A 24,406-nucleotide genomic window follows, 5' to 3' on the forward strand; every position below is an offset into this window, starting at 1 on the left:
GGGTCCATACTAAAAGAACCAGCTATCAAATGAAAGAAACAGCACCAAAATTAGTTCATCCAGTAAAAACCTACACTAACACCTACTAAATAACCTTACTTAACAAACTCAAAAATTAGAATCAATCTGATAAATTCCTTCTTTTTTAAATCGCTTAAATATATTTTGTTAAATATGTTACGTATGTTAAATTGTTATAATATTTTTTATTCAGCCCAGACATTTTCCGAAAACATTGCAATTATTTTATGCTGGTCACATTCTTAAACGTTTCGTTTAGTAACGAATGAATTCCATACACATTTCATATCTATTTAATTTGTAATATTATTCTTATATATTGCCTAGTATGGCAGTAAAATTTTAAATTCAAATATCCGTTCATAAGCGTAAAACAATTTATACTTTACAATTACAGTTAATGACATTTTGTAGGTACTGCTTTTATTAATTTTTCATGAATATTAACAAATTTTAATTTAATTTATTCATTTAATATTATTATAACAAAAACAGTATTATAAGAAGTACAGACAGAAAATGAACATTAATCATTAATAATTCGGCTATATCAATATCGCAATTCGCAATGTAGGTAAGTCAATAAAAAATTAACTAAAGCGTACACATGCGCGCGATCCCCGACCTTACACATATAATACGACCAAATCAAAAAGTTCTCCAGTATCACAACGCATTTACAGAATGTTTATGTCGCATAAAGTTGGTCGCATTCTCTATAATCCAGGTCGACAATGATGTCATACTAGCTTATTTTAAATGTGACGTACCTATTTCCACATTTGAACCGGTACGTTCAAGCGCTACGGAAGAAAATTTGTATTTACTCGTGCATTTCTAGTAGAAATAAGTGAAAAATGTCGCATTATCAGTTTAAAACGGCCGGTGAGTAACCTTTTACATTTTATATTAAAAATAGAAGAAAAATATTTAAATTCAAACTGTTTACCTATACTACGAAATAAAAAAAAGAATATGGCCACAAACTTATTTTTTTTTATTTGGTAGCAATTGAAAACGCAATTAGGCTTAGAAACCATAATCTAGCTATAAATTATAATCAAGGTCATATGTATACTGCCTACATAAGTTACAAAACAGCTGTTTTATGATGTCATTTTAAATGCAAGAGTGAAAAGTTTCGTAAATGCAATTGACAATCGATTACTCCTCCTTAACTATGTCACGGTCGATGAGTACGTGAATAACATTTTAGGATTAAGAGTTTATATTAATTATGGTGACATTAAAAGTTCACTTCGCAGTAAATTAAAACAGCAGTTGTGTCTTTACTTATTGTTTTAAAGTAAAAAATAAAAATAGGGATTAAAACTTACGTTATTTTAAGGGTATCATATTTATTCATTATTTGTATATATCTATAGTATTTCTTACTCATGGTTTATTATATTGGAGATGGATTAATTAAAGAATTGTTGAATCAATACAATAATTTTAGATAACTACGATATCTGAACTGATTAAAACTAATCTCGTTGCATTTACATATCATTATAATAAGAAAATAATAATGTAATCTACTTATAGGTATGTATATAAAGAATTAATTCGTGTTAATCTACGCTCATGTTATATAAAGTAAACTAGCATTCTAAGCTTGTAGCGTTTTCACGGAAAAACAACTGGACAGATTTCAAAGATTCTTTCACCATTAGAAATCTGCAACTTCACTGAGTGACATCCTACTTCCTACTAATATTATAAATGCGAAAGTTTGTAAGGATGTGTGTGTGTTTGTTGCAATCGGTTCAGTAGTTTTTGCGTGAAAGAGTAACAGACGCACGCATACATATGTATCCATCCTCACAAACTTTCGCATTTATAGTATTATTATTCGCCATTAGATGTTAGGAAGAATCATAATAAATTGGGACTACTCAAACGCAAGTAAGTTTAAGTCGATAAAACACGAATAAAACACGAATATGACATTTTCTAAAAAAAATTCCTAGCTAGATCGATTTATCGCCCCCGAAACCCCCTATATATATATATATATATATATATATATATATATATATATATATATATATATATATACAAGAATTGCTCGTTTAAAGGTATAAGATATTAATGTTAATGTCGTAACCAATTTTTTTTTATTGTCGTATTGTGTTGTTATAATTGTATGTATTGTTTTGTTGTTTGTGGAGCCGGATATCCATCCATCCATCCATATAAACCATCCATATCCAGCCAAATAATCATCTTTCATCTTTCTTTCTTTCTTTCTTTCAAATGAGTATTACTTCCGCTTATCGCTACGAATATTACGGTCACACAATTCGCTTTGATAAGCGTTAATAAACAACAAACAATCTAGTTTCTTAATGACGAAGGTAAATATAACTCTAATGTAGTCTTAAGTTATTGTGTACTGGTTGTGCCGCGCGGTTTCACCCGCACGAGCCCGCAGGCAATAACAAGTATAGCGAGTATCCTATTTATATTATAAGGGGTAAGTTTGTAAGTATGGTTGGATCTGTCTTTCACGCAAAAGCTACTGATCCGATTGCAATGAAATTTGTTACGTAGACAGCTGGACAACTGGAATAACATATAGGCAACTTTTTATCCCGATACTCCTACGGGATACGGACTTACGCGGGTGAAATCGCGGGGCGCAGCTAGTATTATAAACGCGAAATTTTGTAGGTAATGATGGACGGATGTTTGTTACTCTTTCACGTAAAAACTGCTAAATGAATTTTAATGAAACTTAACAATAATGTAGCTTATACATCAGAATAAGACATGAGCTATATAAATACATGCCATTGACCGTGGGTTCGTCCGAGGATGAAACCGCGCGTCACAGCTACTATAGTACATATATAAGCACGTATATAGCTTATTAAAGAGCTGATAAACAACTTTCACCAAACTATTAAGATTGACAAAACAGCACATTATCAGTCTTATCTCTACAGCAACCATTTCCTCCAGCAACCTGGTTATAAAACAACAATAATTATTTATTTTATTTTCAATAATATATCTTTAAATATCCCTAAATAACGACTTCGAAGCGACATCAATAATAAAAAAATGAATAAAGTTAAATACGCTTTTAATATAAAACTGTTTAGCTTAATATTTAATGAATATTTTCTAACAAATCGCCGACTTTACTCCAGATTAAAAAATGGAAACAAATAACAATAAATTCAAACGCAAAAAGAATCACGCTTAAAATCCACTGCGTTAACCGGCAATGAAAAAAAAAACAAAAAATTTGATTTTAGAACCTCCTTCGTTATTGGATACGTCTATAAAAAAAAAAAAAATTATTGTGTACGATTTTTTTTGCCGCCAATTGCAATCAAGTGAACCGTGTCAGTATACAATTTAGATAGAAGATATAGGTCAGTTTATACGGCGCGTTATTTTTGTATACTCTGTGCAATTCGTGAGATATTTTATGATTAGAAGTTCAGTGACCCTGATATATTTTAGCCTCACGTTATGTATGCTTCAAATAACTTACCGATATCCTATCCTGTTCATAAAGGGAAGGGAAGTGGAATATTCTAATAACACCTAATAACATCTCTCTATATAGAAAAGAAAAAATTAATTATTTTTCAATGGAAATAAACTGCAGGTTTCCGAAATCTTGCTTACCTCACCCGGGAGTCACAGCTCTTACAAAGAGTGTACATAAGGAAATTATTTAATCCCGGCGATCCTAATAAGGATAATAAGATTAACTCGTGAAACTATTGTATTGTCAACAATCCTTAATAAGTGTACAAAGTTTGAATGAAATCTGTCCGTTTGAAGGGGGTGAAAATCGAGTTTAAACGAGTCGGTTACATAAAAACATACAACGCCGCTTGATTATAACTGTGTGAAAGTGTGTTTGTTTGGATGTTTGTCCGTCAATCACGCTAAAACTACTTAACGGGTTTGGATGAAATTTGGTATATAGACAGGGTATGAGCTGACTTGGGTGATAGGATACTTTTTGTCCCGACTAAATGCTCCCTTGGGATAAAACAGGAATCTTGATACCGGGTGGAGCCTGACGAGTGTCTAGTTGTCTCAATAAACCGATGTAATAGAAAATATATGAAAGTGGAGAGAAAATTAAATTCATTTACAATGCAATGATTAATATTATATCAGGAGTAAACTGCAAAGTACAAAATAAATATTTATCACTACATAGTATGAAGCAAAGTCGCTTCCCGCATCTGTTTCTATGTATGTATGCTTAGAGCTAGATAATAGAAAACGACACAACTCAAACTCAAACATTTATTCATTCATTACATAAAAAAAGTTGGTCGTCGTAACAACGATTTTATATGTTAACTAGCTGCGCCCCGCAGTTTCACCCGCGTAAGTTCGTATCCCGTAGGAATATCGGGATAAAAAGTTGCCTATATGTTATTCCAAATGTCCAGCTGTCTACGTACTAAATTTCATTGCAACAAACACACACACATCCTTACAAACTTGCGCATTTATAATATTAGTAGGAAGTAGGAAGTGGGATAGTAGGATTAGTAGGATCATTATTATTATATTAGGATAGGATATAGACATTTCTGATATAAATTATTTTCTATGTTTCAGGCCCCCTCCCCCCACCGGCACTACCTTCAGACAAGCTGCGTCTGTACCATGTAGATATGAACCCATACGGCCACAGAGTTTTACTCATTCTAGAAGCTAAGAAGGCGAAGTACGAAGTGTATAAGCTGGATCCCTTGAGACTCCCAGAGTGGTTTAAGGCAAATAATAGACGATGTAAGTATTTCTGTTGCTATTATTTAAATTGTTTGATAAAAATCTATGAAAGAATAGTAGTAGAAAGTACAAAAAAATACTCGTATTTTGGGAATATCCTTACCCTTTCCAATCCTTCCTTTTGACCGCCTCCTTGGTACAGTGGTTAACGCGTGAGCTTAGAACCGAGGGGTCCTGGGTTCGATTCCCAGTGGGGACGCACAAAAAAAAATGTCTCGGTCTGGCAGGATACAGAAGGCTGATCACCTACTTGTCCATAAAGAAAATCGATCAGTCTAACAGATGTATATCATCTGCCCCATACCCCACCTAGGGGACACGGGACTTCACACACACTTTCCAATCCTTTACTTCTTTCCTATCGTCAATCCTTTCCTTATCCCTTACCCCCTAAAAATCGGTCAGCGCTTTTCGCCCCGTTTCCTTACAGGTCCCCCTCACGTCGTACGAAGACAGAAGCATGCAACTATTTCACGCCGATCTCCTGTGGGGGTGTGGTACCTTTCTGGGTGCGAGTGGAGCTGTCACAATTCCACAACACAAGCGCGCTCGACTCGTATATGCGTGTATGCGTACAGCTGTACGCATACACGCATATGCGTGACACAGAGCTCTGTGTATAGACAGCGTAGGCAGGGACTGTTGATTCGTTGAGCATACATGTGTGCGTGCGTCATTTTAGTTCTCTTAACCATTGTTAATTCAACAAAATTAATTTAATGCTATAAATATAACAGCAAAAGAATTGCTAGTAAATCCTACTACCTATTATCGTATCCTACTAATATTATAAATGCGAAAGTTTGTAAGGATGTGTGTGTGTTTGTTGCTCTTTTCACGCAAAATCTACTGATCCGATTGCAATTAAATTTGATACGTAAATAGCTGAACAACTGGAATAACATATAGGCAACTTTTCATCCCGATATTCCTGCGGAATACGGACTTACGCGGGTGAAACCGCGGTGCGCAGCTAGTATGATATATAATTAAAAAAAATGGCATATTGGTTATTTTTTATGAAACACATAATTCAACTCGATATTTAACAAGGTAACAGAAAAAGTGCATTTTTTTTATATTTCAGACAAAATACCAGTTCTGGAGGTGCCCACAGACCAAGGTGATAAATACATATTCGAAAGTGTTGTCATATGTGATTATTTAGACGAGAGGTACCCCAGATACCCGCTACACTCCAGTGACCCCTTCACGAAGGCGCAGGATCGGCTGCTGATCGAACGCTTTAATGAAGTAAGATTTTTTTTTTATTTTTTTTTTTATGTTACAGTCGACAATGGAGCTGGTGAGACGCCTGATGGTAAGCGCTACCGCCGCCCATGAACATTTGGAGAGCATAAGGTCCATTGCAGACCTTACGCCTCTACAAATTGATTGCCGATTTTTTTTTTATATATAGAAACATAACATTCATATTAATTTTATGTGAACACATTATCGTTTAATCTTTTTCACAGATTTGTGTCAGTTTTGTAAACTCATTTATTTTAAAAAAATATTTATAAAAATCATCGCGCGATCAATCATTCTATTTTGAACCTACGGTATATCTAACGATGGTACAAAGTTGCACCACAGCTACGAAACGCGCGGCTCAATGGAATTGGCGCCTTTATTCCTGTCACAATATTAAAACTTATGGCTTTTAAATTGTATACTCTATGAAATTTTAATTTAAATTTCTTTTAAATCTTCTTCCCTTCTTGAATGACACTTTACCGCGCTAATGTTATTGTTTTAGTATTGTTACATTTTTTCGTTATTTTTTTCTTATGCTTCTATGTTTAATTTTGTCCTTGAAATATGTTATCGAGTTTTGTTTTTTCATTTGCCGCGTTTCGGCGAATGACGCGAGTTCAAACTTCGAATACCGTTGACTGATAAAAAAATCTAAACATTTCTCATTTGAATGCTATAAAACGTTGTAAATGCTATAAACCGATATTATTATTATAATAGTCCTCTATTGTACCCGAGGTTGTCTGGAAGAAATCGCTCTAAGCGATAAGACCGCCCATTGTACTTGGATGTAAGTTTTATTTGTCTCCTTTCTTTGTCTTTAATGTTAATTAAGTGCAATAAAGAATAAATAAATAAAAAGTATAATAAATAAAACTAAATATAAAATGAATGTGTATTTTTTTCTTAGTTTAAATCGTTATTTCATCATTTTCAGCTAATCAAAGGCAGCTTGGAATGCTTCGACACAAACTTTGTATTCGGCAGTGAACAGATCATACACACTTTGGATGTGTTTGAAAAGGAATTAGCTTCAAGAGGTATTATTATAATCTAAGTGTCATATAGCTTAAGATTTTGTTTGTTTGCACGTGCTTATCTCAGGAACTATTTGAGTATTTTCAATTATTCTTTCACCGTTAGATTTGTTTGTGATCCCTGAGTGATATAGGGATATATTAAGCATGTGCACATCTATACTTATATTATAAATGTTAAACTTTTGATATTTCGGTTGCATGTACTTATAATTTATAATACAAAACCGTCTGGTTGTCTGGAAGAGATCGCTTTAGCGATAAGACCGTCTGTTACTCTGATGTCGTATTATTTCACAACAAAGAGTTTTGGTTCGACATTTGACATTTTAACAGGAAAAAAAGCGTCAAAACATTTTTAAAAACGACTCGCATAAAATATGGACATCCCCTAATCAGTGATCCTTATTTCTCTTTATTTACCGACTTCAAAAAAACAAGTTATCAAAGAATTGTATGCAATTTTGTCAAAAATTGCAGTTTTCTGCATGTTAGTCTATATCAACTTCTAAACGTGGTTGCCAAGTTTCATAAGTGTATGTATATCCACGCATAACTCAATAACTATTAAATCGAATTGTAATAATTTCATTACAATTATGTTATATGCTCCGACTTAAAGTTCAGTGTGAGTTTCGTCAATAACATTCACAAGAAAAGCGTTTCATACGACAGAATTAGTGAATTAGTTTTTTTTTAAGTATAGTCGGCAATGGAGCTGGTGGGTCGCCTGATGGTAAGCGTTACCACCGCCCATAAACATTTGGAGAGGTGTAAGGCCGACTTCAATATGGGAAGGTATTAAGAAAGGATTGATGAGAGGAATAAAGGAAAGCATTGGGAAGGGTAAGGAAAAGGATATGGGCCTCCGGCTCCCCCACTCACCGAACGAAACACAGCAGCATGCTATTTCACGCTGGTCTCCTGTGGGGGTGTGGTACTTCCCCGGTGCGAGCTGGCCCAATTCGTGCCGAAGCGTGCCCGACTCCCACATACATAGTGTACTTATAGTCTGTTATTTAATAATATATATTGTTAATTCTAATACTTGATACTCCAGGTACGAATTACTTCGGAGGCAGTAGACCGGGCATGCTGGACTACATGATCTGGCCCTGGGTGGAGAGGCTGTACCTCATGAGGGTGATAAGCGAACGGAAGTTCGACGAGAAACGCCACCTGTTCCCCAATTTTGTAAGTGATGGCCAATGTTATGGGAGTCTAGCCAACTATATAGTAGATTTTTATATATTACAAGAAGATTTTTTTTGACCGCCTCCTAGGTACAGTGGTTAACGCCTGAGCGTAGAACCGAGGGGTCCAGGGTTCAATTCCCGGTGGGGACGTACAAAAAATAACATGTCTCGGTCTGGCAGAACACAGAAGGCTGATCACCTATTTGTCCGTAAAGAAAAACGAATCAGTGAAACAGATGTACATCATCTGTCCCATACCCTACTAGGGGACGCGGGACTTCACTTTACAAGAAGATTTTTATATCCGTCCCGACTTCGCCCGGATATCAAGATTCCTGTTTTATCCCAAGGGGGCATTTAATCGGGATATTTTTTTTTAAGTTGGGTAATCTTGCATAGATACCCACCAGTATATAAGTGTATAATCTATGGATACTCACGGCCTCCGGGGAAAGAAGCCGTCGGTTATGTCGGATTCCTAAAGAACCAAATCCGCACTGTTCCTTTAGAGAAGGGGCCAGGGGAGCTGGTTAATTCGTCCGCGACCCCCTCGGCGGAAGCCCTACCGGGCACCAAGTGCCCTGTCTGTATACCAAATTTCATCAAAATCCGTATAATAGTTTCAGCGTGATTGACGAATAAACATCCAAACAAACAGACACATTTATAATATTACTTGCAGTGTGATAAGGCTTTTTAACCCGGGGTCAACACTGAAGACTGGACACCGGGCAATATTACTTAATAATTAAACTTGAATTCGTCTATTTATTAAATAATTAGGTTTAATTAGTCAGGGTAATCGAAAGCAATTCTCAATAAACTTTCAACTGTGTTAAAAAGCTTAACTCTTTCCAAAGACAATTTTTTTTTTAGAAAATATCTATAACAATTTATGAGATTAAAGTTTTTAAACGTTTTGCAATTAGAGAAAAAAAAAATAGAATACTTCTCACACAATTTATTTATTTATTTTATAATATTGTGCTTGTATACAAACAAACCTTAAAAATAAAAGACAACTAGACTAGAACTAGACCAGCAAAGGGTCTTACCTTATCACGAAAGAGTGATCTCTTCCAGGCTTCACTATGTGAAGAAATAACCCAGGGGGTAGGTATGAATTATTCTGATTGACCCAATCTCTACTTGCAGGCGGACTGGGGTGACCAGATGCAATTAGATGACGTCGTCAAAAAGCACGCCCGCTCACCGCAGGAGTACTTTGACTATTACAAAAACGCTAGAACCCATTCCATGGGATATTATTTATAAAAAATAATTAAATGTTGCAATTGGAAGCCTGAGATAATGTTGTAAATGTTAGGCAAAGATTTTTTTCTTTAAGTTATATTTTATACGTCATTTTAATCGGTATAAGTACCTATAAAGCTATGCGTGACAAGTTACCTACTTGTTTAATATATATATTTTTCTTTGTTTTTTAACTTGAACACTTTTTTAGATTACTTTATATATATTTTTTTGTTTTTTTCTTTATGGGTACTGTTTATATATACTGTAATTGGATAAATTCTTAGTTTTAAGACTACTTCCATCTACAGAAATTTATTTATTTTTTTACAGATTTTAGTCTTCTTTTAAGAAGAAAAAAAAACAAAACTATTTTTAATTATGAATCACCATACAGTATGCTATGTTCATGCATACAATAGTTTTGCATATAATATAAAAATGACGTATAAATGTGTACACTTATATTTTTTTGTGTCTTTGATTCACATCACAATATTTTATTTTATTGACCACGCTCAGCGATCGGCATTTCTTATTTAAGTTATTGGTAATAGGTAAGTATATGTTATTTAAGTCAATTATCATAATTTCTAAATTTAAAAGTATGTTAGTGCGTAAATCAATATAGTTCGTTTTATTGATTCTAGTTGCATTTATTTTTCTGAACATTAACATGCTTTATAAATCGAGCATTCAATATCATTAAATAATATTGACTCTTTATTTATCAGTCATATTCTGTTTTTAAACATTTTCCCGCTCATTTCACATGTTTTGTCGTATTTTTTTTTTTCTTTACGAACCAGTTTGATTAAATTGACAAAATAAAAAAAAATGTAAGGGGAACTCATGGTCTTCGCTTTATCTATATTATGTAGTAATATATATTATTAATAAAATGTTACCAGATTATTTATTTTATGACTTAGGTTTACACAAGATGATATATTTATTTTGTACGTCTTTTAATCCAGTATGGTGTACTATGCTACTTTACTTCACAATTTTTATTAATATTTTACAACCACGACTTGATCGTCTTTTTGTTACAATGCATACATGTGGGTTAAGTAGACATACATACATACTTATCAAGTATATAATTTTATTAAACAAAGTGTAATGTACTTAATAAAACGTACAATTAGCATAGTTTATACCTAAATATCATACTTACGAAGTTTAGTGCCTGTAAATTTAGAGTGCCTGAAGTTAATATTATATAAATTATTCTAAGAATCTGATAAGAAATCTCCTGTTTGTGATATTTTTGTTATTTGAAACCGAAATTTAACTATGATCTTGGCACATTATTTATATTTTTCTTAATAACAATTTAAAAAACTGGTTGCCTTATGCCTAAATTAATGTATGAAAAAAAACTATATTTCAAATGTCGAACTGTTTCAATAGCTGCTATTAAAACTTCCATTGTTCTAGAATACGTTTCTATATAACGGCGGCACTGATTGCTTCATTTTAATGTGGGACAATTTTTTATTTATAAGTTATGTAAGCTGCTGTATAGATGTTGTTTGTACAATTATACATTTTGTAACTATGTTATGAAATAAAACTATATCACTTTTTTGTGTATTTATTATTGATCTAATTTGATTTATTTGCTGTTTTCTTCTGCCTTAATATTGTTAGTACTACACAAAAACTTGAAACTCTTTGTTACCACTATTAAAAATTCTTGTATAATAGAAAGTTGTATTTTCTTGTGTTTGATTTCACGCGAGTATTATACATTTAGACATTATAAACTTTTTAACGGATTTTAAAGGCGATTTATACATTATATTATTAACACGTCGTCACTAGCGTGGTCAAGCGAGTCTCCCCGTGACCACGCTCGCTGTAAAGTGTTCGAAAGGTCGGGTTAATATAATATATTAAATAAATCGCGTTTAAAATCCGTTAAAAAGTTTTTAATTTCCTATAGAAAGTTACTTTTAACGATTTAAGCATACTGTATTTATTTTGCAGCTACAAATACTGAAATAAAATTTTATAAATATCGTAAACACTGTTACCAGTTCGTAAATATTATTATCAGATTATGCCTGAGTACATTATTACGTTTTTCGTTTTTTAACCAGATCTATCTTCATTAAGTCATTATGTAGTATAATTATTTAAAGCAGAATGCTTCATTATTCTGCAGTAATGTTAGGCTTTTTTTCATTTTTATTTAGACTAGGAGTCCAAGGTCCAGCGAGAGGGTAGTGACAAAACATATTAAGTAATTCAATTCTTTATTGCACTTAATGTGATAGTTCATAGTTAATTTTCTATAGTCCAAGGCACTGCCACTTGTTACTTTTGTGCTGAGGAAAAGTAAACTTTATGTGACATCCTAATTCCTAAACGTAAATTACAATGTCAAATGTCACAATAGCTCTTTGATCTGTCACGAAACGGCAAGTGTCAAGTCAATGCAAGTATAAATATGTTTCGGTTGAAATAAATTCGCGATAATTTGAATTAGTTTGGTCTGATTAAATTAAAAAAGTGTTCAAAATGCCTCTGATACGTTCGGCCAGTCTCAATTTGTTTGTCGAAATTATTGTGCGAATCGCATTCCTATCCGCATTCTGGTAAGCCACGTACATATATTTATAAGCAATATTTACTTTTTTAATTGAAAGATAATCTGTGATAAGTGATAAGAGCCGATATTTGAATAAAGAACAAATTCAAAACATTATATTATGTACTTGAGAGGGTATTTTATTTTTTCATACAAATTATGAAATTAATAAGGAAAATGCCTTCAAGGCTTATTTAAAAATTACATTTACTTTAATTTTATGTCAAACTCTTGCTAATATTATTAATTTAATGCAAATTTATTAGAAGATAATGTTATCTTTAAAGAAATGAATAATGATTTTACATTCTGCTAGCATGCCTGAGTATTTTAATATAATTCTCTGTTTTTGAATATACATAATTTATATTTTCAATAATATAACTTATATTAGAATAAATTATTGTACTTTCTGCTTAGTTTTATGATTATAATATTTTGTTATTACACTAATAATTTAAAGCTAAAGAGTTGTTAGTTTGTTTGACCGCACAAATCTCAGGAACTACAGGACCCATTTCCGAAATTATTTCACCCTTGGATATGTTCATAATCCAAGTGAAGCTGTTTCTTAATAGTCAAAGATAAATTAAATTTAATGTTGAAGTGTTATGATAGCTATTAAACAAAACCATCTTCAAATTGTTTGAAATAGATAAAATTCAAATGGGACCATAAAATATCACACTAATATTATAAATGTGAAAATTTGTTTCTTGGGATGTTTGTCCGTCAATCACGCTGAAACTGCTCAACGGATTTTAATGAAATTTGGTATACAGACAGGATATGAGCTGAATTGGGTGATATGATACTTTTATCCCAATTAAATGCTCTCTTGGGATAAAATAGGGATCTTGATATCTGGACGGAGCCAGGACGAGCGTCTAGTTGAAACTTCTGAAGTAACAAAACCAGAAAAAACAGTTGATTTGATTACCTCCTTTTTTGGAAGTCGGTTGAAGAAATAAACAAGAATTCTACAGCATGAATCACCAACTGATTGTTATGCAAATATTACAATCATAATTGCATTATGTCAGTACTAACTGCGCCCCGCGGTTTCACACGCGTAAGTCCGTATCCCGTAGGAATATCGGGATAAAAGTTGCCTATATGTTATTCCAGTTATCCATCTGTCTACGTACCAAATTTCATTGCACATCCTTACAACTTTCGCATTTATAATATTAGTAGGAAGTAGGATGTAATTAGGATGCTAGAAAACTATAGAGCCTAGATTATTTACCGTAGTGAAACATCCTACCTATGGATATTCAAGTAACACGCCGGCGAAGCCGCGGTTTACAGCAAGTATTTATGTATTATCCTACTAATATTATAAACGCAAAGTTTGTGAGTATGGATGGTTATATGGATATTTGTTACTCTTTCTCGCAAAAACTACTGAACCGATTGAAATAAAATTGGGTATGTAAATACCTGGCCAACTGGAATGGCACACAGGCAACTTTTCATCCCGATATTCCTACAGGATAAAGACTTACGCGGGTCAAACCACGGGGCGCAGCTAATGTGACATAATAATACAGTTATGAAAACATTCATTCTGGGTTAGTGGGTTGTTAATAATTATATGAATTATATTTGTTAACTTATATATAATTAACTTAAATTAGGTTTTTATCAATGCGCCAATAACATATAATAATTTTAATACAATACTGTTATTAAATTTCTATCTTTATAGTTAACTAGTTGCGCACCGCGGTTTCACCGGCGTAAGTCCGTCCCGTTGGAATATCGGGATAAAAAGTTGCCTATGTGTTATTCCAGTTGTCCAGCTGTCTACGTACCAAATTTCATTGCAATCGGTTAAGTAATTTTTGCGTGAAAGAGTAACAAACATACACATACACATACATCCATCCTCACAAACTTTCGCATTTATAATAGTAGGATAGGATACTAGGACTTGCTGCTGCCCGCAGTATAGCCCGCGCGGTCTTAATAAATTTTCATGGTACAAAATTACATCCCCTTTTTTGTCCCCCTGCGGGTAAAATTTATCACAATCCTTTCTTAGCGGATGCCTACGTCATAATATCTATCGGCATGTCAAATTTCAGCCCGATCCGTCCAGCTGTTTGGGCTGTGCGTTGGTAGATCACTATGTCAGTCAGTTACCATTGTGTTATATATATTTAGACTCCGGCTTCACCCGTGGCACGTCTTCTTTTACCATAGGAACCGTGGTCTGGGTTGGCTTTAACAAAAACCTCAAATCTAGTTTCGAATATATAACATATATATTAGTGAAATCGTAGATTCTTACTCATGTTATAGATACCTAAGTAAGTTTGTATGTATGTCCTATATTCGCGTCGCAATAGCCGCTCCGTTGATTTTATGTAGATTTTATTATAGATAGTTAGGAGGTGAGAGAGTGATATAGGGTACTTTTTATGGTGAGGAAACACTTAATTCCCATTTAATTTTAAGTTTTATAGCATTGAAATGCTTTTTTTTTTGTATTGTATAAATGAGAAATTTTTTGAAAGAATAGAAAAAAATCGATCACGGGGCGGGATTCGAACCCGTTGCTACGGTTAGGCAAGAAACGCGGGTTCGAATCCCGCCCTGTGATCGAATTTTTTCTATTCTTTCAAAAAATTTCTCATTTAATTCCCATGTTAAAATCCCATTTATTGCGCACTAGCTTTCCGCCCGCGGCTTCGCCCGCGCGAAGTTTGGTTATATCGTTTTCATCTCCCTATTTCAACTCCTTCTACCTTTTTTTTCGCGATAAAAATCATCCTATGTCCTTTCCCAAGTTCAGTTCTACCTTCATACCAAATTACATGAAAATTGGTTCAGTGGTTTAGGCGTGAGGGCGTAACAGACAGACAGACAGACAGAGTTCCTTTCGCATTTATAATATCAGTAGGGATAGAAGTGATTTGAAAACTTAGACATTTACAAAATCCGATAGATGGCGCTATATTAAAAATGTGACATTTTACATGACAAGTGCTAATTTTCTTTCACCGCAAGCGAATCCGCGGGCGTTAAGCTAGTGTTCCGCAAATAAGTGATACCCAAATCAAATATAGCAAATGATATGTTAACTCAATATTTGTCTATGGTAACCTTGTAATAGACATATTTATTCTTATAGACATGTTTATAATATATGACTCACTACGCCGCCCGATATCTGTCCCATTGTGGTCCCTGATAACGTTTTGAGTCCCAACATGAGTATCAGGCGGATAATTAAACTGCACTGTTTAATAAAGAGGCTAGACTCCTAATTAAACAATTTTATTGTGGGAGTCAAGCACGCTTCGGCACGAATTGGGCCAGCTCGCATCGGGGAAGTACCACACCCCCACAGAAAACCGGCGTGAAATAGTGGCATGCCACTGTGTTTCCTACGGTGAGTGGGGGAGCCGGAGGCCCGTTTCCTTTTCCTCACCCGTCCTAGTCCATTCCTTCTTTCCAGTCGTTAATCCTTTCCTCCTCTCTCTCAATGTCTCCTTTATCCCATAAAAGCGGGCAGCGCATTCGCAGAGGTACTACCTTTGCGAATGTTTATGGGCGGTGGTGATCGTTTACCATCAGGCGAACCACCAGCTTTTGCCCGTTTTGTTGCCCGCTGCGACATAAGCAAAAAAAAAATAGACAATCTTTGACTGCGACGCCCAGTTACATGGTAGCATGCTGTTGGTCGTTTCGTTCGTATTTGAAAGTCTCGATTGAAAGTCTTTGTCTCTGCAAATAGTTCGAAGGCTAAAGGCTGACATTAGCTACATTTTACCGCAGCGAAACATCCGATTCCAATGAAAATATCCTTTCACCTCACTGGCAAAATCACACGGGTAACAGCTAGTAAAATATTTACTTGAGAAATTTTGAAAGAATAGAAAATTGTATCTTCCATATATTCATTAATGCTAGGCTCTTCGAACTAACACATTTTAATATAGTTTTTAAATTTAGCACTAATAAAATCTTAACTATTTATAACTAAATTTAAAAAGCCGCGTTCCATCGATACAATATTGTTATCATTGAAATAATGTTTCGTATTGGTTGTGATGGTTCTTAATCATCTCAATTGATGGCGCTGAGTGCCCCTTAGGCACATGGAACCGAAAGAGTAGAAGAAATTCGATTACTGTGGCGGGATCACGGGTGGCCGAGAGGCTAGGCGTTGCTACGGTTAGGCAAGAAACGCAGGTTCGAATCCTGCCTCGTGATCAATTTTTTTCTATTCTTTCAAAATTTCTCATTTATAAAGCATTTCAATGCTATAAAACTAAAAATTAAAATATTTACTTAATTAACCATGCATTTATTGTATTCAGTTATATGGAATCAATGCCGCCCTTCATTCGCGTTATCCAACCCTCCGAAATGGCGGAGAGTCTGAAGTACCCCCGCCACGAGTCCTACGTCCCTGGGACGATGCTCTGGGGCATAGTGTTGTCTGTACCCTGTCTATTGTCTATAGTCGCTTGGGCCGCGTGCAATGACTGTAATGACGCTTTGGAGGTGAGCAACCATAGAGGTTATATATTAGAATGTGAGAGAAGGAATTAATGTTTGTAGTCAAAAGGGCATAAGATTTAACGTTTATTACAAAATGTCTCCTTTCTCTAACAAAAATGGTAATGGCAATAAAATATTTTTATATTACAATATCAATTTTGTTTTCTATTTAGTTCTGTGTAATATAATAACTTATTTAATGAATACTTCATTTATACTTCATTTTATTTCGAATGATAACAACGTGCTTTTTTTAATGGTTTAATTTTATTTTTTTATATTGTATTAATTTTATTTATGCAATGATTTCAGTTCCTTCTCGCGTGGACACTGTCGCTGGGTATCACTGGCATTTTGACGGACACTGTCAAACTGATTGCGGGTGAGTGTTGCCATATATGTTTTAACCTTTTTTTGTCCCTTTTTTAATAGCTACTATGTTTAGGAATTATAAGTCCTTAACTTTTTTTTTTATTATAGACATATCCGTCTGATTTTCTCTACAAAAGTACTCGACTAACGGCTCGACTGATTTTAACGCGATTCCCTACCATACTGAATAGTTAAAAATATTTAAATTTTAAATTACTATTGGCGGGTGGGTTCTTTTGAAGGCGATAAGCTGATTCGATACAATTTTAGAGCTGTTCGTGTGATGGTTACAGAGCTATTGAAATTAAAGTTAACATTCCCCCAAATTTGACTCGATTTTGACAGTTTCAAATTTGACATAGATAATAAAGAGGGGAAACAGATAAGTCGGATACGCGACAACTTTTTACTAAAACAACGAATTGCTCTGAATTCTTAATTGCCTTGTATTTGCTCATCTACGTAACAAATTTCATTGCAATCGGTTCCGTAGTTTTTGCGTGAAGAAGTAACAAACTTACACATACATCCATCCTTTCGCATTTATAATACATATTAGTAGGCTTATTACAGTAGGATTTGCTTTTATGTTTATATTAGCATTAAATAATTTGTTTCCAATCATTGACATGGTCAAGGTTTTGAAAGACTGAGTTCAGCCTGGGACGAATTAGTTCTCTGTATATCTATGGTCTATGGTCTATCTATTCTAGGTCGTCCTAGACCTGACTTCTTCTACCGATGCTTCCCGGACGGGATGGAAACGGCGGACCTGAAGTGCACCGGCGATATGGCCGATATCATGGAGGGGAGGAAGTCCTTCCCCAGCGGGCATAGTAGTTGTGAGTATACCATCAGGCAGACATACATATTTTTTTTGCTGTGTATTTTAAAATGAGCTGTCATATTTTTTAGGTAAGGATTATTAGGGTTCCATACCAATAGGGTTAGTTAGACGTCGCTGTCCATCTGTCTGTTCGTCTGTCACCAAGCTGTATCTCATGAACCGAGCTTGTTAGAATATTAAGGTAAAGCAACGTTTGCCATTTAACGGGTGACCATTCTTTGCAGTCCCTATTTAGAAATTAAAAATGACCTTCAAGACACATAACATCTCGGTCTCCCCGTGACCACGCTCGCTGTAAAGTTTTCGAAACGTCGGGTTAATAATATAATAAATAAATCGCGTTTAAAATCCGTTAAAAAGTTTTTTAATTTCTAAATGTATAATACTCGCGTAAAATCAAACACATGAAAATACTAGTTCCTATTTATCTAATATCCCTAAGTATAGCGAGTTCGACTCGAACTTGACCGATTTTCTGTCACCGTCATATCCTATTCAAACGTATTAACTGGATGATAAAAAAAAATTACGAATAATTTGTTAAATTAGGCGTCATTTGATGGGTGTTTAAAAATGAAATAGAGGTACCTTAGTAAGTTTTTTGGTAAAGTAAATAGTCGTAAAAAACTGCCTGTTCAAAATTTCGAACGAAGCGGGGAGGGGGGTGGTCGTAGCGGATAACTAGCGACTAAACAAACACCATATTCTCGCCAGTGTCGTTCTGTTCGTTGGGCATCGCGTCCCTATGGATCTGTGGCAGGCTGGGAGTGCTGGCCCGCCGGCGCGGGTCGTCGGTTCGAATCTCCTGCACGCTCGCCCCGCTGATACTGGCCGGGTGCATCGCTCTGTCGCGGACTTGTGACTACCATCATCATTGGCAGGGTGAGATTCGTCCCTTTTTTTAAACCCACTTTCAAAAGAGAGGTTCTCATTGCAGTAAACGATAAAAAAATCGAGATTAAGCAACGGTTGGCATGGTCATACATTGGATGGGTGACCAGACATTATAGCAGTCATCTACAATTTATTTATACCCTTAGTATACCCAGTATACCCAGCCCGACTCGCACTTTATCGATTTTATTTTGTTACCATTATCCTATACAACCTTATGCAGTACATAAAATAAGAAACGTTAAATTTAATGTTCCTTATTTGATGTACTACATAGACAATTTCGTCTACTTTCAGATGTCCTAGTGGGTTCGATCCTAGGCCTCTCCGTGGCTGCCTTCTGTTACCGGCAGTACTACAACCCACTGTCCTCTGACAATTCCGGGATACCTTATATAGTTTCCAGTACAAGCATAGCTAAATATTTTAACGGGAAACCCGACATAAGCCCGGTGAAGGAAAAAGAAGAATCGACGCCATTGTTGAAAAAGGAAGACAAGTGGATTTGAATTTGGAATGATTTTCCATATATGCGGGTATGTGCGGGTTCTGAGTCATAGACAAAAATTCTCGGCTATGAAAAATGATTTAGAATTATTTGTTGCGATACTCACTCGGTCATTTGTAGGTTACTACTGAGTCGATAGTGATGAAATTAAATTTGCTGATAGTGCTAAATAATAAAGGTAGGATATTTTTATTTCGAATCATATTTTATTGGTCATGCTTCATAATAAGACCAAGAACATTTTGGAATTGATTGAATAAGACAGATAAAAGAAGAAAAATATTCAAATGTCATTGATTGATTTTTTTTAATATTTTGATAGATTTTTAAATTAAAACAATTGAGGTTATATAATCAATCAATTATAATTGAACATTGGTGAAGTATCTAATGTAATAGTATTTACTGAAATTAGATCAAGTAGTTTCTATGATAAATGTGAATTGCGATTTTATAAATGTACTTATTTTGTTATTGTTTTTTTTTTTTGATGTGTTTCTATTAAAATGATCAGGCGGAACTAGGTTCTCGTTTCCTTATATATCATTTAGTTACTTAATTAATTGACTTATTTGGTTAATTGTATGTTGAGCAAAAAGTCTAAAAATTATTCGAAGAAGTGAAACATGACATCGTTGCTAATAATATAGATTCGAAAGTGTTTTCTCTAGCTTCATCTCCAGATAAAAATCATATCATAAAATCGCCACATTGCGACGGTAAAAAAATACTAACATTTTTGCATTTATAAATATTACTAAGGATGGTTTGATAGGTATCACTCGAACGATGTTACGGTCAGTCTAAAATAATATTGCCAATGAATAATTTTATAAAATCTTTTATGATGAATACTATTAAAAAGAAAATAAAGGCATCAGAATTTGACTCGTTTTGTAGCTGTGTTACCCAATAACTCCGCGGGTTTTCAACCGATGATTCAATTGTTGTCATTTGATGCCATTCATCAGAGTCTGGAGTTATAACTCCCTTACCGGGACGTCGAATTTTTTTAAAAATAATTTATTTTAATAACTAATAACATAGCATAATTTTAACATTCCTATTTACAATTTTAGAACTTATTTGTAATTGAATTTTGAATTTATTTTTATATCTTTGTACCTACCCTTTGAATTGTGATATTTTTTTATTATTTTTAATAATTTTATGTTGCATTCTTTTTATTTTTTAATATTTTATTAACAAGAGTTCAGATTTTTTGCGGCCATTTTTAAAAAAGTAAGGGGTCAATGAATCGTTTATTGTGTGGAAAGAGATTAATTGAACTTTGTAATGTCACAACTAGAATAAAATCTATTAAAAATAAATCTAAATTATGGAAAGTTTTTAGTGTTTTGTTCTAAAACTATTTATTACTTACTTGCTTCACGCATGTTGAGTAGTTTGTGAGGGCTTAAAATTACCCTTTAATTATTAAAAAATTGCTCAATTTATATAAAAACTATTTCTGAGAATTTTATTCATAATACTTTGTTGTTTTTTCGTACTTAACTACTAATACGATGCTGAATTCTTAATATTTATTAATCCCAAAAACGTTAGAACGTCTCCGAAAATATATGTTCCTACAACTATATCCTTCCATATGTTATTATTTGTTATGAATTATTTATATTAATAAATTTGATTGTGACTTGCGAAGTGAGGAAGCTTACAAAAGGTTCTGGGGGGTAGCTCGAACCTTTTGTAACTAAATCGACCGACTAATCGACAAATAACATACATGCGTTAATTTTTTAAGAATGGCCTGCATGTTGTATTTTTTTTAGATGCTAGATTTTCTTCCTAAACGAGTGGCACATGGTGTTCACGAAATGTTACCATATTTAATAATTATTGTAGTTGTGATTTATATTTGTGAAACAAAACAAAATAAATATCGATTTTTAAATATTCAAATCTTTCATTTTTTAACAATTAATCCTAGAATTTATTTTTACGGGTTTTTGATAGTTGTCGAATCTAGCTAGAGAGATGTTCATAACATAATATATATTTAGGACTTTTGTGAACCCGTGAAACCGTAAGTTTGCTTAATAGACATGTTTACAATAATTTTTTTGCACTTGGAAAACTCTTGACGGGTAAAATAAAGCTTACCAATGCAAGAAATATCGAAGCCATCTATCCGGTTTTAGAAAACTACTCCCATTTGCTTCAGACGGCGATGTGCTGTAGTCATGATTTAATACCGGCCACCTACTGTCACTGTATTTTTTTTATTTGGGAGAATAAAAAAACAAAATAATTCCAAACATTTATCCACAATTCAGTCCTTATTACAATTAATCTTACATACATACAATTCTTAAATGCAATTAATTCTAACTTAAGTGACTAGACATTTATTTTTAATAAATGAGCCAAATTTTACAATTGTATTTGATAATTTCGATATGTTATAACTATAAAAAATTTTATAGTCTATTTTATTGTTGACCTGTGAATACGCTACAAAATAAATTTGAATATTATCGCACTTATATAAGAAATATTAAATTATGTTCGACTATATATAATGTTTTATAATGTTACATTTTTAAAAATTAAATTAAATATATAAAGTTTGTACCAAACGCCTTTGTTTAAGCAAAGAGTCACCAACTGAAGCTGTTGCAGTTTAAATTAAGAACAGAATAATCTATGATTTGTGATATGGCAATAACATAATTATTTATTTTAATTTTATTGATGATACAACCAATATAATATGTAAATTAGTAAATGACAATGAATTATAAATGTTAATAAATAATAATATAAATAAAATTATACAGTACAGATACAAAATTCATAGCATGCTCTTATATCAAAATTTATTCATTATTCATGCCTGCATGAACTGAATTCACATGAAATCTTTACAAATTTTTCTTTTGAAATGCAAATATTATAACAATTGACACATTTTCGGGAATGTTCTAGATAAATCTACCAGATAATCCGTTGAGGCTGATCGAAATCAACCCATTTAATCTCCTTATTGAAAAACACATAAAACACGGCAACATTCATTGACAAATACCACAAGAACTCGAAACAGGCAACTTTGTACGACGATTTAGCGAAACGCAACCTAACAATTATATATGGGACTAAAAAGTACCTCACATCTAGTAATTTCTGCAGAGACAAAGTTAAAAACAAAGCGATTGTGTATGGCAATAAAAACGCAACGCAATTCTGGTCCTTCAAATTATCGTATAAGCTGAACAGGAGGAAAATGTATGCTGGTATCGTTGCATATTTTGCATAATCATATTTGCCAAACCAACGATTCCAAACGTAGAATGTATAATGTCGATTATCTGCTAATATGTATGGATGAACCAATGTATTAAAATGAACAATGGCTGCAAATAAAACAGCAAAGAACACAACCTTCAGTTTGTGTCGCATAATCAATTTCAACGTAGACGAAAATTTAGCCAACACATACGGCAACCCGAACACACCGTAGAATAAAAGGAAATACAACATCTGCGGCAAGTGCAGTGTTGCCTGATGTGCGCTTTTATCACCCACAACGATCGAACCGTTAACATAAACGAAAACCACAAAGCCTAGCAACACCAACGCTTGCTGGAACATCAAAACAAAGTCCGATATTGTTAAAAACTTAAACACATTCACAAAACATGTGCTTACGTGGTATTTTATGGCTATAACAATATCATTCAAGTTATAATACCGTTTTAACTTAGATGAGTCTATGTTATTAGCGATTATGCTCCGACGGATAGCAGATTTATTTAAATACTGGTTACCGTACACCCTAGAACTTCTTATGAACAAATCTATCACCCTATGTCCAAGCATCATAGCTATCCACACAACATTTGTCTGCCGAAATAACACACATAGCCCCCCATTTAGAAACACTAGCCAATAACTCTTATACACAATGGACATTATAGAGAAAATCAATAACATAAGCAAAGACAATGTATCAGTATAGTATACGAAGGAGAAAAAGTATAGAGGCGGCAAAATAGCCAAGCTTAATGCCTGTAGAACAATCTTTATCTGACTTCCCGTGTGTCCGTATATGAATTTTAATAGGAAAGCGAAAATTACTAAATTCATACATGACGCGATTAAATTTATGAAACGCAAGTTGTATGTGTTACAATCTAGACTGAACACAGATAGAATAGATGAAGCTAGATATAGACCTGGTAATGTTGTTATTTTTGGGTCCCATCTTGAGAAGTTTCGCTCGCAGTAAGCAATGCCTTGGGGTATGTGGAATAATTCATCGATTATGATGTCTGATGCTTTATAAACTGCCTTGAACAGGTGTAATGATGTGTAAAAGTAAACCACTACTGCAGTGATGAGCAGTATGATAAATTTTATTGATATAAACCACATTTTATCTGAAACAATGTAGCTATATATATTATCCACAATAGTATAAGAAATTTATACAAATACAAAGTAGAATTGAGCAATGGCTTGTATTTAATGAAAAAAAATGGCATGGTTGCGTTATAATCATTTGTTTTAGATAATGAATGACTTAATTATAACATAAAGGGTTATAAATGATTGGGATGCAGTTAGGAAATTGTATAAATCATTACCGAAACTGTTCCCGCCCATACAGTTACTGGATCGACTATTGAATCGAAAAAGAGTCATAAATTAACGTAAACGTTATAGATACTTACATTAGCATATATATGCCGAAGAATTAATAACTAATTGTCTTAATTAAAACTTAATCTATGCGATAAATTTGTTAAAACACTGATAACTTACATGACTTTGCGATTTATTATACAACTAATATATTGATAGGATAGACTTTCTTCCTGTAGTTGGTAGCTTTATTACGTGGCTTTCGCACTTTAAATTGCCGTATATATATTTTCTTAAATATGCCGTATTGGAATCTGCTATTTTGTAACACGCTGTTTATTGACTTTATTGATTTATGCCGATTCGCGGCATTTTTTGACATTAACTTTACGCATCTATAAAAGATGGAGACAAGGTATTTGATTTTTTTTTTTTTTTTAAATTTAATGGCTTGGTTACGAGACCTTTAAGCCAAGTCTTATTTTTGATGACAAATTTCTTTAATTTTATGTATTTTCA

General features: G+C 33.6%; 3 protein-coding genes across 3 annotated transcripts; 2 read left to right on the forward strand and 1 right to left on the reverse strand.

Annotated features, from left to right (window-relative positions):
• The first annotated feature begins 772 nt into the window (after window positions 1-772).
• Window positions 773-9,691, forward strand: LOC119839062 (pyrimidodiazepine synthase-like). Its single transcript, XM_038365236.1, has 6 exons — window positions 773-906; window positions 4,624-4,797; window positions 5,885-6,051; window positions 6,995-7,097; window positions 8,155-8,288; window positions 9,446-9,691. Exons 1-6 carry the CDS (start codon window positions 879-881, stop codon window positions 9,563-9,565), a joined length of 726 nt encoding a protein of 241 aa, XP_038221164.1. The 5' UTR covers window positions 773-878; the 3' UTR covers window positions 9,566-9,691.
• Window positions 9,692-11,957: 2,266 nt separating this feature from the next.
• On the forward strand, window positions 11,958-20,963 carry LOC119839061 (phospholipid phosphatase 5). The gene is made up of 6 exons (XM_038365235.1): window positions 11,958-12,150; window positions 16,475-16,661; window positions 16,971-17,040; window positions 17,744-17,872; window positions 18,592-18,759; window positions 19,069-20,963. Exons 1-6 carry the CDS (start codon window positions 12,074-12,076, stop codon window positions 19,278-19,280), a joined length of 843 nt encoding a protein of 280 aa, XP_038221163.1. The 5' UTR covers window positions 11,958-12,073; the 3' UTR covers window positions 19,281-20,963.
• A 902-nt stretch (window positions 20,964-21,865) lies between these two features.
• On the reverse strand, window positions 21,866-24,248 carry LOC119839060 (putative Dol-P-Glc:Glc(2)Man(9)GlcNAc(2)-PP-Dol alpha-1,2-glucosyltransferase). The gene is made up of 2 exons (XM_038365234.1): window positions 24,068-24,248; window positions 21,866-23,682 (listed from the first exon to the last, which is right to left on the reverse strand). The coding sequence occupies exon 2, from the start codon at window positions 23,675-23,677 to the stop codon at window positions 22,235-22,237; it is 1,443 nt and encodes a 480-aa protein (XP_038221162.1). The 5' UTR covers window positions 23,678-23,682; window positions 24,068-24,248; the 3' UTR covers window positions 21,866-22,234.
• Between the last annotated feature and the right edge of the window lie 158 nt (window positions 24,249-24,406).

This window comes from Zerene cesonia, unplaced genomic scaffold (genome assembly GCF_012273895.1).
Source record: "Zerene cesonia ecotype Mississippi unplaced genomic scaffold, Zerene_cesonia_1.1 Zces_u007, whole genome shotgun sequence".
Taxonomy (NCBI): domain Eukaryota; kingdom Metazoa; phylum Arthropoda; class Insecta; order Lepidoptera; family Pieridae; genus Zerene; species Zerene cesonia.

Coding starts and splice junctions, on each gene's coding strand:
- LOC119839060 (XM_038365234.1), bottom strand. CDS start 23,677: ATGTGGTTTATATCAATAAAATTTATCATACTGCTCATCACTGCAGTA.
- LOC119839061 (XM_038365235.1), top strand. CDS start 12,074: ATGCCTCTGATACGTTCGGCCAGTCTCAATTTGTTTGTCGAAATTATT. Junction 12,151..16,474: donor GCATTCCTATCCGCATTCTG/GTAAGCCACGTA, acceptor TATTGTATTCAG/TTATATGGAATCAATGCCGC. Junction 17,873..18,591: donor CCCCAGCGGGCATAGTAGTT/GTGAGTATACCA, acceptor TATTCTCGCCAG/TGTCGTTCTGTTCGTTGGGC.
- LOC119839062 (XM_038365236.1), top strand. CDS start 879: ATGTCGCATTATCAGTTTAAAACGGCCG. Junction 4,798..5,884: donor TAAGGCAAATAATAGACGAT/GTAAGTATTTCT, acceptor TTTATATTTCAG/ACAAAATACCAGTTCTGGAG. Junction 7,098..8,154: donor AAAGGAATTAGCTTCAAGAG/GTATTATTATAA, acceptor TTGATACTCCAG/GTACGAATTACTTCGGAGGC.